We start from the raw sequence: 13,307 nt of genomic DNA, 5'->3' as shown, positions 1-13,307 counted from the left end.
ACTAACTGTAAGTCGCTCTGGATAAGAGCGTCTGCTAAAATTACTAAAATGTAAAATGTAAAAAGCCCCCATTCATCCCATCCCTGTTTATACCAGGCTGGCAGGCTGGCAGGCAGGCAGGGTAAAGTTACCCCCTACAGAGTCCATTTAGTAATGAGCAGCGCTGGCTCTTCTGCCATTTCCACCATCCATTATTTCAGCCTTCAGCGGCACGGCTGCTGCCCTTAATGCTCCGATGCTCTCTCCCTATTTGTCTTGGAATCATGGGTAAAATACACAGCCATTTAAGGTTGACGGTGGGGGTGGTGTGTGCCTGTGTACGTGTGTATAGAGGTGGAGGGGATGGGGGGGTGAAAGTGCCCCCATCTCTCCTAGCAGAATTATTGATTTGTAAGAGCTTGTCAGCCAGGCTCACAGGCAGAGAGACGCAGGAGAACACACACGCTAGGGTTATTGTACTGTATAAGGAGGTAGAAACATAGACGAAGAGACAGGGGAGAGAGGAAGAGGAGAAGAGACAGAAGCATATATATATAGAGAGATATAGGGATAGATAGACAGAGACAGAGAGGAGTGTAGGAAGAGAGAAAAGAGAGCGAGAGAGAGAGAGCGAGAGAGCGAGAGAGAGAGAGAGAGAGAGACCGGAAGAAAAAACAGGGAGGCGTGAGAGCCATTAGAGCTGATCTAAGGTCAGTTTTGCTGTAGATCAGCTGCAGAAGTAGGCGCATGGACAGTATTAGATAGGATTAGCTAGTGTGGAAACATTTTGAATTTCAGACAGGCAGTTGAAGAGACACACGGTGGGTCCTCACAGCTACAGGTGTCTGTTCTGCTGGCTCTAATAATTGGGCAGAGAGAGCACCATAATTTCCGTGACAGCCAGAATCAACGGAATAATTGTAGCTGAGAATTCTATTTCGAACTTCATTAAGTTTCAAAGCAGGAGTTGTCACTTTGCCCAAGGAGAGAAAACAACAGAGAGAGAACCATGGAAGGGAGCGAAAAGAAATACAATTACCCTTATTCCAGAAAGGAGAGCATCAATATTTCATCAACTTTTCAGTCCGATGGGGGGTGAAAAAAGTGATGTAGAGAATCGTATGTCAACTCTGCCACCTTTAATTTCAATAAGAGGGATTCCTTAATAAGCTTAAAGAGTGCTCTTTGTCTAAGAGTGTGGCCATGCCTGAAAGAGTTAACCTCTGAGCCTGTTTAATTCTTCTTTAATTTGAAAATGAATTCCAAATCCTAATTGCTTTTCCGCCAAAACCACTGGAGCTGAACATTTCACTTGTGGCAGGCAAGGCAGCCTGTTGGCCATTCGGTTACATGGGAAAGAGAGCGGAAAGTTGAGATCACTGCTGGGCTCCATCCACTGACTAAACATTATTGAGCTGGGGGTCAACACCTCCCAGCTAGCACATTTGGTTCCTTGGAAGTTGTGGGAATGTAAGTTTTTGATTTACCATTGGTTCTGGGAACGAAGCCATACATTTCCTGACCGGTAAAACTGAACGTTTTTTAAATGTTCTGAGAACGGAAGTGAAAATGTAGTCTGTTCTGGGAATGTTAATTTTTAGGTTTCAGGGATGTTCTGAGAACATTTTACTACGGTACCCTGAAAGTTTTCCTGGGAGGCTTTATTCATGTTCTGAGAACAGAAATTATAGGTTATTTTGAGATTTTTTAAGAACTTCCTTAAAGCTTTCACTGAATGTTTCAATAAGACTTTTAATAACACTGCAAGCTTAGTTAGGGTTAACTGTTTTGAACTCCAAGCACAGATCGGACACATGGAAATTCATTTTCTTAGGTATTAATCATGAAAAAACACATTACTTTTTTATTGTGGCACGGCGCCAGTGCGATTCAAACCTATGATTTTCTGTTCTCTATCCATGGAATTAGTCCACTGCGCCACCAGGATGGTGCTAGCATGCCATGTTTTCTTTACTCATACAAAGCTGTCTATTCAAACAGACACTGAGAACAGAATAACATTCTTCGTAAAATTATTTGAACGTTACTAATGTTTTCTTGTGGTTTTTATGGAATGTTTTCTTAATGTTCTGAGAACATGAGGAAACCTGCAGAATACATTATGTATTGACATTTCCACAGAAGAACGTTGTTTCTTAATGTTCTATGAACTATTTGAGAACATTCCCAATGTCAAACTAGTTGGAGAAAGTTCCTAGAACATTACCAAAAATTCAAATAAATGTAACTATGTCTGAACTTTTAGGAAATGTTCTGTTAAAGTAATGAAATACCAAGAAAATAATATTATTTTGTCAAGTTCCTTAAATTTGCTGAGAATGTTCCAAAGCCAAGCAATCCTGCACCATTCCAAGAACGTTGTGGAAAGGTTGTATGCAAAATAACCATAGGACAAACACGCTCTAAGAAACATATGGTTTTCAGAACGTTATGTGCTAGCTGGGCTGCCTTCCAATTACAGATGAATTACAGATTACAGTAGCAATGCGAGGGTAAAATCACTTGGCAAGCCAAGCCAGGAAAAAAATGTCATATTACAACCTCTGTGTTGTGATAATTGCATTGTTTGCTGCTCTATAACCTGTTAGTTCATATGCCTTTCCACCGTGATATATAGGCCTAAGGCCGAGACAATAGGAAGGCACAGTGGCAGAATTAATTCAACCACACCTTTGTTTTGTTTCATGAATTGTTAGATACTACTGCACTGTTGGAGCTAGGAACACAAGCATTTCACTACACCCGCAATAACATCAGCTAAATATGTGTATGTGACCAATAACATTTGATTTGATTTGATTTGATACACCAGAGAGCAACATCTGTCCGGTGAAGTCCACAAAACATATTGCATGTAACAAAAAGTTACATGACCTACAGCATGGTCAAGCAAATTGTTGGACTACTAAACAACTAACGCTATTGATTTAGAGTTAACGCAAGTCGCAAAGAAAACAGGCGCTTCCTCCACTATTCCAGCACCATTTCAACTTCAACATTTCAACATCATCTAATCACATATGCTTAGTCTAATACAGTCAAACCTAAAAGAACCAAAAACGATTTAGTCCAATCAACATAAGCTAAATATGATGTGTCTGTCCATGGTACTGATTTCTCTGTGTGTGTGTGTGTGTGCGTGCATGCAAGTAGAAAAAACATGTTGACTCACCCTACTTGTAGAGAAACGTCAATGCCATCCTCCTCTTTCATGTTGCCTGAACGGTCTATGACTCTGTCATACAGCACACACTTTTAGTTTTTGTCCTAGGCTACCTGGCTAAAATGCTTGCTTGCTAGCCTAACTTCCTTGGGCAACGATGTGCCAGGCCAGTTAGTTAACATTAGCCATCCAACTACATCTAGCTACATGTTGAACTTCCATCCTCTCAGTCCAGGGGCACAATGTATGAATTTATGGTTGGATCAGAATTGCCGTTATAATTATTGGCCAGTACGGAGATTTAAGTAAAACTACAAGTCCAAATCCCTATCTCCATCCATGGCTAATTTAGGAAAGGGACGATTTTAGCTAGCTAGCTAGCCACCAGAGGACAACGACACAACGAGATGCAACAATTCAAGTTTTCTGTCAATGACGTTTGGCTTTTAATGTGATGTGACTGGTTTGAAGCCAAATCCACACTGGCTGCCCTTGACACTTTTTTGGGTGTGCCAGGACCATTCACAGCTTAGCTCTGTTTAGCTCAACGCTGATTGGCTATTATTATTGTTTTATTTTTTTAATCAAGGGAGGCCAAATGCTCACTGGCTTCCCTTTCATTCAATGCTACGGGCGGCAACAATATCATACTGTTTTTGACCAGACAGCATCAGATAGATGGACTACACATACAGAGACAGAGGGGCGGTGTTTTGTTCACTTGGTTGCTTTCTCCGGTGAGATGCATTCAGCCTCTTACGAATTGAAAGACATTTATGAAACACAGAGAGACGAAAGATACATTATTTTGTATGTTTTTTTTCTTGGTAATTTTTTTTGGGGAAGCCTAGCTTCCCTTGGCATCCATGAATACACGCCACTGGAGAGCGTGGAGGAGAGGAAAATGGGCAGAACGAGAGAGAGATGGACACAAGCATTATTATATTTTTTATTATTGTCTCATTCACTTCGCTTTTTTTACCTGCTCTGTTGGAGCTCAGAGCGTAAGAATTTCACTGTCCCTGCGATTACATCTGTGCATGTGATTAATAAACTAATCTAATCTAATCATCTAATCTAAAGCACAGATGCAGAAAGACAGCATGACAGGGATGGAAAGGGAGGGAGAGCGAAGACAAGGCAGGAAAGGGAAGAGGAGAAGAGAAGGAGGGTAAGAGGAGGATAATAACAGGCATTGAGAGAGGGACAGGGAAAGTAGAGTACAAGAGGGATTTGGAGAGGCAGTAGTGGGTGAGAGAATGCAGGAGGAGAAGTATGAGGCCGAGGAGGAGAGGTGAGAAGGAGAGGGATGTGGCAGTCCCTCTGTCTGTGTGTCTGGGGACAGAGTGATAAAGGGGACACAAATCACTGTGGTCACACAGAGCTGGCTCTGGCACTACTAGCCCTCCCCGGGCTGTTAACAGACCACACTGCAGCTCCACCCAACACCATACACCATACACAACCCTGCCAAGCCCGGGAGGGACCAATAAAAACCAGCCACCAGAAAATTACCTCCAAATCTGACCGCATTCACACCTCAATGCATGGGCAGTCAGAACAATTTACTGCAATGTCTCTTCACATGTCTTCACAACTTCCTATGCTGAAGGAATTATTAGAGAAGGACATACTTGAGGGAGAAGAAATCTCTTTTATACACTACATGACCAAAAGTATATGGACACCTACTCGTCTCATTCCAAAATCATGGGCATTAATATGGAGTTGGTCCTCCCCCTTTTGCTGCTATAACAGCCTCCACTCTTCTGGCAAGGCTTTACACTAGATGTTGGAACATTGCTGCAGGGACTTGCTTCCATTCAGCCACAAGAGCATAAGTGAGGTCGGGCACTGATGTTGGGCGATTAGGCCTGGCTCGCAGTCGGCGTTCCAATTCATCCCAAAGGTGTTCGCTGGGGTTGAGGTCAGGGCTATGTGCAGGCCATTCAAGTTCTTCCACACCGATCTCGACAAACCATTACTGTATGGACCTCGCTTTGTGCACTGGGGCATTGTCATGCTGAAACAGGAATGGGCCTTCCCCAAACTGTTGTCACAAAGTTGGAAGCACAGAATCGTCTAGAATGTCATTGTATGCTGTAGCGTTAAGATTTCCCTTCACTGGAACTAAGGGGCCTAGTCCGAACCATGAAAAACAGCCCCAGACCATTATTCATCCTCCACCAAACTTTACAGTTGGCACTATGCATTGGAGCAGGTAGCGTTTTCCTGGCATCAACCAAACCCAGATTTGTCCGTCGGACTATCAGATGGTGAAGCTTGATTCATCACTCCAGAGAACCCGTTTCCACTGATCCAGGATCCAATGGCGGCAAACTTTACACCACTCCAGTCGACGCTTGCATTGGCATGGTCTACTTAGGCTTGTGTGCGGCTGCTCGGCCATGGAAACACATTTCATGAAGCTTCCGACAAACAGTTATTGTGCTGACGTTGCTTCCAGAGGCAGTTTGGAACTCGGTAGTGAGTGTTGCAACCGAGGACAGACGATTTTTACAGGAACTCAGCGGTCCTGTTCTGTGAGCTTGTGTGGCCTACCACTTTGTGGCTGAGCCATTGTTGCTCCTAGACATTTCCACTTCACAATAACAGCACTTACAGTTGACCGGGGCAGCTCTAGCAGGGCAGGAATTTGACGAACTGACTTGTTGGTAAGGTGGCATCCTATGACGGTGTCACGTTGAAAGTCACTGAGCTCTTCAATAAGGCCATTCTACTACCAATGTTTGTCTATGGAGATTGCATGACTGTGTGCTCAATTTTACACACCTGTCAGCAATGGGTGTGACTGAAATAGCCAAATCCACTAATTTGAAGGGGTATCCACATACTTTTGTATATACAGTGCATTCGGAAAGTATTCAGACCCCTTGACTTTTTCCACATTTTGTTACGTTACAGCCTTATTCTAAAATTGATTAAATAGTTTTTTCTCCTCATCAATCTACACACAATACCCCATAATGACAAAGCAAAAAAAGGTTTTTAGAAATTTTTGCAAAAAAGAACACACAAAAAAATAACGGCAATATCACATAAGTATTCAGACCCTTTACTCAGTACTTTGTTGAAGCACCTTTGTCAGCGATTACAGCCTTGAGTCTTCTTGCTACAAGCTTGGCACACCTGTATTTGGGGACTTTCTCCCATTATTCTCTGCAGATCCTCTCAAGCTCTGTCAAGTTGGATGGGGCGCGTCACTGCACAGCTATTTTCAGGTCTCTCCAGAGATGTTCGATCGAGTGGCTGGCCACTCAAGGACATTCAGAGACTTGTCCCGAAGCCACTCTTGCGTTGTCTTGGCTGTGTGCTTAGGGTCATTGTCCTGTTGGAAGGTGAACCTTTACCCCAGTCTGAGGTCCTGAGCGCTCTGGCGCAGGTTTTCATCAAGGATCTCTCTGTACTTTACTCCGTTAATCTTTCCCTCAATTCTGACTAGTCTCCCAGTCCCTGCCTCTGAAAAAAATCCCCACAGCATGATTCTGCCACCCCCATGCTTCACCGTAGGGATGTTGCCAGGTTTCCTCCAGACGTGACGCTTGGCATTCAGGCCAAAGAGATCAATCTTGTTTCTCATGGTCTGAGAGTCCTTTAGGTGCCTTTTGGCAAACGCCAAGCGGGCTGTCATGTGTCTTTTACTGAGGAGTGGCTTCCGTCTGGCCACTCTACCATAAAGGCCTGATTGGTGGAGTGCTGCAGAGATGGTTGTCCTTCTGGAAGGCTCTCCCATCTCCACAGAGGAACTCTGAAACTCTGTCAGAGTGACCATCGGGTTATTGGTCACCTCCCTGACCAAGGCCTTTCTCCCCCGATTGTTCAGTTTGGCCGTGCAGCCAGTTCTAGAAAGAGTCTTGGTGGTTCTAAACTTCTTCCATTTAAGAATGATGGAGGCCACTGTGTTCTTGGGGACCTTCAATGCAGCAGACATTTTTTGGTAGCTCTACGGATAATTCCTTCAACCTCATGCCTTGGTTTTTGCTCTGACATGCACTGTCAACTGTGGGACCTTATATAGACAGGTGTTTGCCTTTCCAAAATCATGTCCAATCAATTGAATTTACCACAGGTGGACTCCAATCAAGTTGTAGAAACATCTCAAGGATGATCAATGGAATCAGGATGCACCTGAGCTCAATTTCGGGTCTCATAGCAAAGGGTCTGAATACTTATTTAAATAAGGTATTTATGTATTTTAATACATTTGCAAATAATTCTAAAAACCAGTTTTTATTTTATAATTACGGGGTATTGTGTGTAGATTGATGAGGAAAATGTGTTATTTAATCCATTTTAGAATAAGGCTGTAAGGTTACAAACTGTGGGAAAAGGGAAGGGGTCTGAATACTTTCCTGTGTATCTCTGGCTTGCAAACTTGATAAAGTCCCTAAGGAACCACAACATGTTTACGATATTCATACCCAGGTGTGTGTTTGTGAATGTAAGGCAGCAGTGTTTGTAACCAACCAAAGCACTCACTGCTGTCTGAAGGTACTTTCCAGCGATCACCATCTCCATCTCTGGGTGGCCCTTCCTGCTAAATGCCCTCCCCAGCTCTGAGTCTCCGTCTATTTGGTCTTAACTCCTCTGTAAACTATCACCCAGGAAAATGTATTCTCCTGCACACAGCACAGAACCAGCAGTCGGTCACACACTCTGGGTCCATTACACTGATTGAAACATCCATGCATTCCTCCATCCATCCATCTCTCCTCACCTTTGTACAGACGTTGGGTTCTAATAAGCCACCCAGGCCAGTAAGCAGTGGAAACTCTTTTAAATCTTTCTCCGACTGTTAGCAAACTCTTCAGGACAAAAAGAGGCCCACCCTTGGGATGACAAATTGAGTGTATGAGAAAGCACTCAACTGGATTTTTCTTTCTCTCTCATTTCAGAGTGTCTCTCTAAAAGGGCCATGAAAAGGAACTACTTCCTGTCTGTCCGCCACAGAGGGAGAAAGAGGGATAGAGTATAGGACCATGCTCCGAGGAAAGAGGGGTTCATTATACAATAAAATAGAGAAATATTTTTACATCCCCGGCTCCATCATGTGGGTGTTTTCTCTGTGATCTCTTATGCATGAAGAGAGAGTGGTGGTGGTGGTGGTGGTGAGTGTTTGGGGGGTTCTTTTTCATCTCCTTCTTTTCATTAAAATACATGGGTTCACCAATATGTCAGTGTAACTTATCAATTTACAATAACCATCCAATAACTTGGAAGTGCTCATGAGGTTAGTGTCCAGCAAGCTCCCAGAATACCCTAATGATGCCACATGGACGGATACACCACTGATCATATTTGTTCCCTGTCTGAATCACAATAACAATTGGATTAGTTCATTCTGTAATTGCATGATTACTTACATGTAAGACTGATCCAATTCAATTACATGCTTGTCTCTGTGTCTCCCGATGGAAGAACGCCTGTGGTGGCGGATGGCAAGCGTGTCATTTCAAACCCAGTTTCACTGATGGATTGATTTGATACACAATGTTACATCTGGCAACAGCGATAAGGGCAACTCCCCACAGGTCTGTCTCTTTGAATGCTTTTCTATAGCAGCCATAGTAGATGGAGGATAAGCTGTAATACTTCAGAGACACTTTGATATCAGAGTCTTCTAGATACACTACATGTCTTTTCAGAGATGAACACATCACATCTCCCTTTGCTCTGAGCAGTTAGAAAAACATTCTGTCTGATGGAACCAAAAGAGTTACGGGAGGCCCGTTCTCATTACCAGCCTAAAGAGAAGCAGCTTAAAGTTTAAGTGATAAGTTGGATAAAAATGGTGCTGAACTTCTTTGTGTCTTAAATGGTCCAGAAAAGTAAAACCGTCCCACAGAACATACACCAGTGATGAAAAATGGCCCCACTCTCATTTCCTTAAATAGCCAATTAGGCAACCATAGCTTAGCGGCACAACTCTCTCATTTGAAATTCATCATTGCATACAATAGAGGGGAATAGATAACGAGAAAAGGGAGAGAGGAAAGGGAGAGAGGAAAGGAAAATAGGAAAAGGAGAGAGGAAAGGGAGAGAGAAAGGGGAGAGAGAAAAGGGAGAGAGAAAAGGGAGAGAGAAAAGGGAGAGAGGAAAGGGAGAGAGGAAAGGGAGAGAGGAAAGGGAGAGAGGAAAGGGAGAGAGGAAAGCTATATGGTCTATGTAAAAGTACTTGTCAGTGTGTTAACTCCATCATATAATAGTGGGACATTGTGTTCATATTCCACTAGCTATAGCTATAAGAGACAATTTCTGAATAATTAGCTAATAAGCTGTGTGACCTACGTTTTCTTCTTCAACAAAATTGACAGTGTTGTAACCCCAACACACACTTTGTCCTCATATACTGAAAATAACAGGTTTTTATAAGATAGTACCAATCAGTTGAAAAGACAGACTTTTCTAATATGTTTGGTTCTTCTCTTTAATTAGTAGAGTTTGGTCTAGAACAGACAACAGACCCACGCTCCACTGAAGAGAGACCATTGTTACAACGTGTGTGTGTGTGTGTGCTCTTTTCCCTCTCTCTGTTTCTCGCCTGCGTTGTTTCGAAATTCTCCTGAGATTAAACTTTGCAGTAGAACATTGTCTGAACACAAAGTAGACAAACATCTGGCCTCGATGTCTGATTGGTAAAACAAGTGTTCCTCCAACCATGATATGGTGTTCTCTCTGCCTTTAAAATGACCATGCTTCTGTTCACTAGGTGTTCTCAGATATAATTGAAGAAACAATATGCTGTATACAGTCATAGTGTATGTACCTGGCTTAGAGCCTTCAGCCACAGAACCGTTGTAGACCTGGTTCTGGAACTCTGGCCGGTTGTCATTCATGTCGATGACGTAGATGTACAGGTCTATGGGGCTTTCCACCTTGTTCCCGTTCATGTCCACAGCATGGGCCCGCAGCTGCAAACAGAACAACGAAACCATATGAGCAATGTATAAGTCCTGTAAATGCCACAGTAACTTTGACGATAACATCACATAAGACATATTGACACAAACATGACAGCAGACATTGTATACAGGCTGGAATTCATCCTGTAACTGCAATTATTCCTGTCATTGCAGAACTCTTTCACAAGTGTGTTTACTGTAATTGCACACTAGAGAGTCCATGAAAATCAACTATCTCTGACCATTGAATTCCTGCCGTCCAACCTTGATTCTGATTGCTAGTTGTGAGAGGTTTGTTAATTGGAAGCTCCACAACTGAAGCAGTAATTCCAGTCTTTTATTTGTCATGACAGAGAGAGCCTGCTAGAGTGCCTGTGTTGATAATTGCGAATAAGAGAAAGAGGATGTTAGGTGTTGTGTCCAAACACAGATACAACCTGAGGTGTGTGCTGCTCAGTTCACACAGCAATAGCCCCAGAGAACACCTAGAGACTCTATCTAGTCAACACAATTCAAATGGTGTCCGGCTTTTGTTCTCCTAGGGAAAATGGTTGTCCTGAGATAAGCAATTCCACAAAAATTCCCTGTGAATCACAGTGTGGGAAAACGAGAGCGAGAGAGATGGAAGGAGCATGCCTTGTGTAATTCCAGTAATGAGTTACATAAAAACATAAAAACACGGATGGAGATGGAGAGACTGGTGTTGGAGGTTGTCTTTCTCATACACCTTCACAGCCATGTGGGCAGTGGACCCTTTTTATACACTAAGTATAACACTGACTAATAGAATCTCTGTACTATTCACAGAAAGAGGCAATGTTCTTTAGAGGACTTTAGAGTCCCGTGTGTTGTGTGTTCGTTACCCACGGGGGGCCAGTACGAAAAAAACAAAAAAACATGTATGCACTCACTAACTGTAAGTCACTCTGGATAAGAGCTTCTGCTAATTGACTGAAATTGAGAAAAAATAAAGAAATTGAATGGCACAGAGGAGCCTCGAGCTACAGCATCGACACCTGCCTTCTAGAAAAAATGACTCATCTTGCTTTTGTGTCTCTTCCGTGTAGTGTGGAAACACACACACACACTGACGGATGTCACATACCCACGCATGCATGCACACACACACAAGCACGCACTCACACTGTATAAACGCGTTCAAACCCTGTTGCTTCAGCCACTTAATATTCGGCCAGACGATGAGTTTCCATAGGCCAGAGCACAACAAACAGACATAGAGAGAAACACAAACAAACAAACAATCCCAATCTGTTTTCTCAGCTGTGGGCTCTGCATGGTGAGTGGGGTAAAGGGGTGGGGGATGACAGAGCCAATGGAAATTTGATCTGAGAGTCTGGAGGAGTGTGTGAAGAGTGTGTGAGCAGTGTGTGTGGACTGCTAATGTGTGGTTTTGGGCCCGTCATTAGAATGCTGGAGGGCGGGCCTGAAAAACACAATCACAGGGGAGAAAACTCTACCAGCACCGCCACAGCAACCACTGATGGGGTCTGTCCAGACACAACAAACCCACAGGCAGAAACATCTTACGCACACACGCACACAGCTACCGGGTTGCAAAGCTGTAGATAATTTACCAAAGTTATCAGAGTCTTTGGTAATTTAGGTAATTAACAGGTAATCGATGGCAATCTATGATAACTTTGGTAATTTTAACTTGAATAATAAAAAATAAAGAAATCATATATAGTATTCATTTTGTATATGTGTCCGTATTGTCCATGAGTTTCTAGTGGATAGACCATATGGTTCAAGAGAAAATAGCCTGATTAATGAAAAAAGCATCTAATCAACAATGGCTTTATTTTCAAATAACTCTGCAACACGTCCAACTATTGATTTTTTTCACAACTGCCACCAGTTTGGCGCCAAAACATTTACAACAAAGACATATTGACATAGTAAAATAAATAAAAGTGTGTCAAAAAAATAAATGACATTTCATGCTGTAACCCTCATTTTAACCACCAATGGTATTCAATAAATTGATGATTTATATTTAGGATAATGTTTTACAGCTTTATCATTATATTTAAAAAATATACATATCTTATTTGATTACTTTCTATATTTTACATGTGATAAGGACACCCAGAGGGCCAGATATAACTACAAACACCAGTAATATACCCTTCATCACAGACACACACACACACACACACACACACACACACACACACACACACTTCTCCGGGATGGCTCCCAGCTGCTCTCTCCCTACAGCTGTCTGTGGAGAAAAACTAAACTTCACCCACACGTTAACCTCAGAGTTCATCTTCATCTGGTGGAAGTATGTCAAAAACACCAGTCAAGTCTTTCTTGTCGAAGAACAGACCAGTACATAAAAAGTTATCTTCGTCAACCATGAGCAGTAAAACCCGAGAGCAGAGAAGGTTCTCAACAGGTAACTCATCAACTGAGAGTCTAGTGCTAATTGACTTAACACTGACTGTGAGTGATGATGCTCTCTCTTTCTTACCTGGTAGGTGACTAACACAAGGATCTTCTCAGGTTCTAACACCAGGCTCCTCTCAGGCTCTAACACCAGGTTCTAACACCAGGCTCCTCTCAGGCTCTAACACCAGGTTCTAACACCAGGCTCCTCTCAGGTTCTAACACCAGGCTCTAACACCAGGCTCCTCTCAGGATCTAACGCCAGATTCTAACACCAGGCTCTAACACCAGGCTCCTCTCAGGATCTAACACCAGATTCTAACACCAGGCTCTAACACCAGGCTCCTCTCAGGATCTAACACCAGATTCTAACACCAGGCTCTAACACCAGGCTCCTCTCCGGATCTAACACCATATTCTAACACCAGGCTCCTCTCAGGATCTAACACCAGATTCTAACACCAGGCTCTAACACCATGCTCCTCTCAGGATCTAACACCAGATTCTAACACCAGTCTCTAACACCAGGCTCCTCTCAGGCTCAGGGTTGTTTATAGTTGTTTACAGTTGCAAGTCCAGTCCACTAGACTGTAACAAGCACCCAATGACCTGTATAACTTATTGATCCCTCCCATGCCAAGAGGTGTAGCAGAAGGTGTACTAACATCCACCAGCCTCATAAAGAGACCAGACAACCTTGCCAGGTTAGACCTCCACCTCCACCAGATGACAGGCTCTGGAATAGTGACTGATACTGTAGGAGTAATGACAGACAGGAGCTCATCTGGAACTAAATGGACCAACAGGAA

At 43.0% G+C, this 13,307-nt stretch overlaps 1 protein-coding gene across 1 annotated transcript in view; it reads right to left on the bottom strand.

Annotated features, from left to right (window-relative positions):
* The window catches only part of LOC311133961 (cadherin-4-like), a gene marked incomplete at both ends in the record, with an annotated part of 66,008 nt that overhangs the window by 30,897 nt on the left and 21,804 nt on the right, over nt 1-13,307 (bottom strand). The window contains one exon of the mRNA XM_084167590.1: nt 9,951-10,095. Within this exon, the coding sequence (XP_084023716.1) occupies nt 9,951-10,095 (145 nt within the window). The remainder of the gene's footprint in view (nt 1-9,950; nt 10,096-13,307) is intronic.

This window comes from Coregonus lavaretus (genome assembly GCF_964263955.1).
Source record: "Coregonus lavaretus genome assembly, chromosome: 8".
Classification (NCBI taxonomy): Eukaryota; Metazoa; Chordata; class Actinopteri; order Salmoniformes; family Salmonidae; genus Coregonus; species Coregonus lavaretus.
Note: the sequence above shows the minus strand (reverse complement) of the source record. Positions and strands in the feature narration are given on the sequence as shown.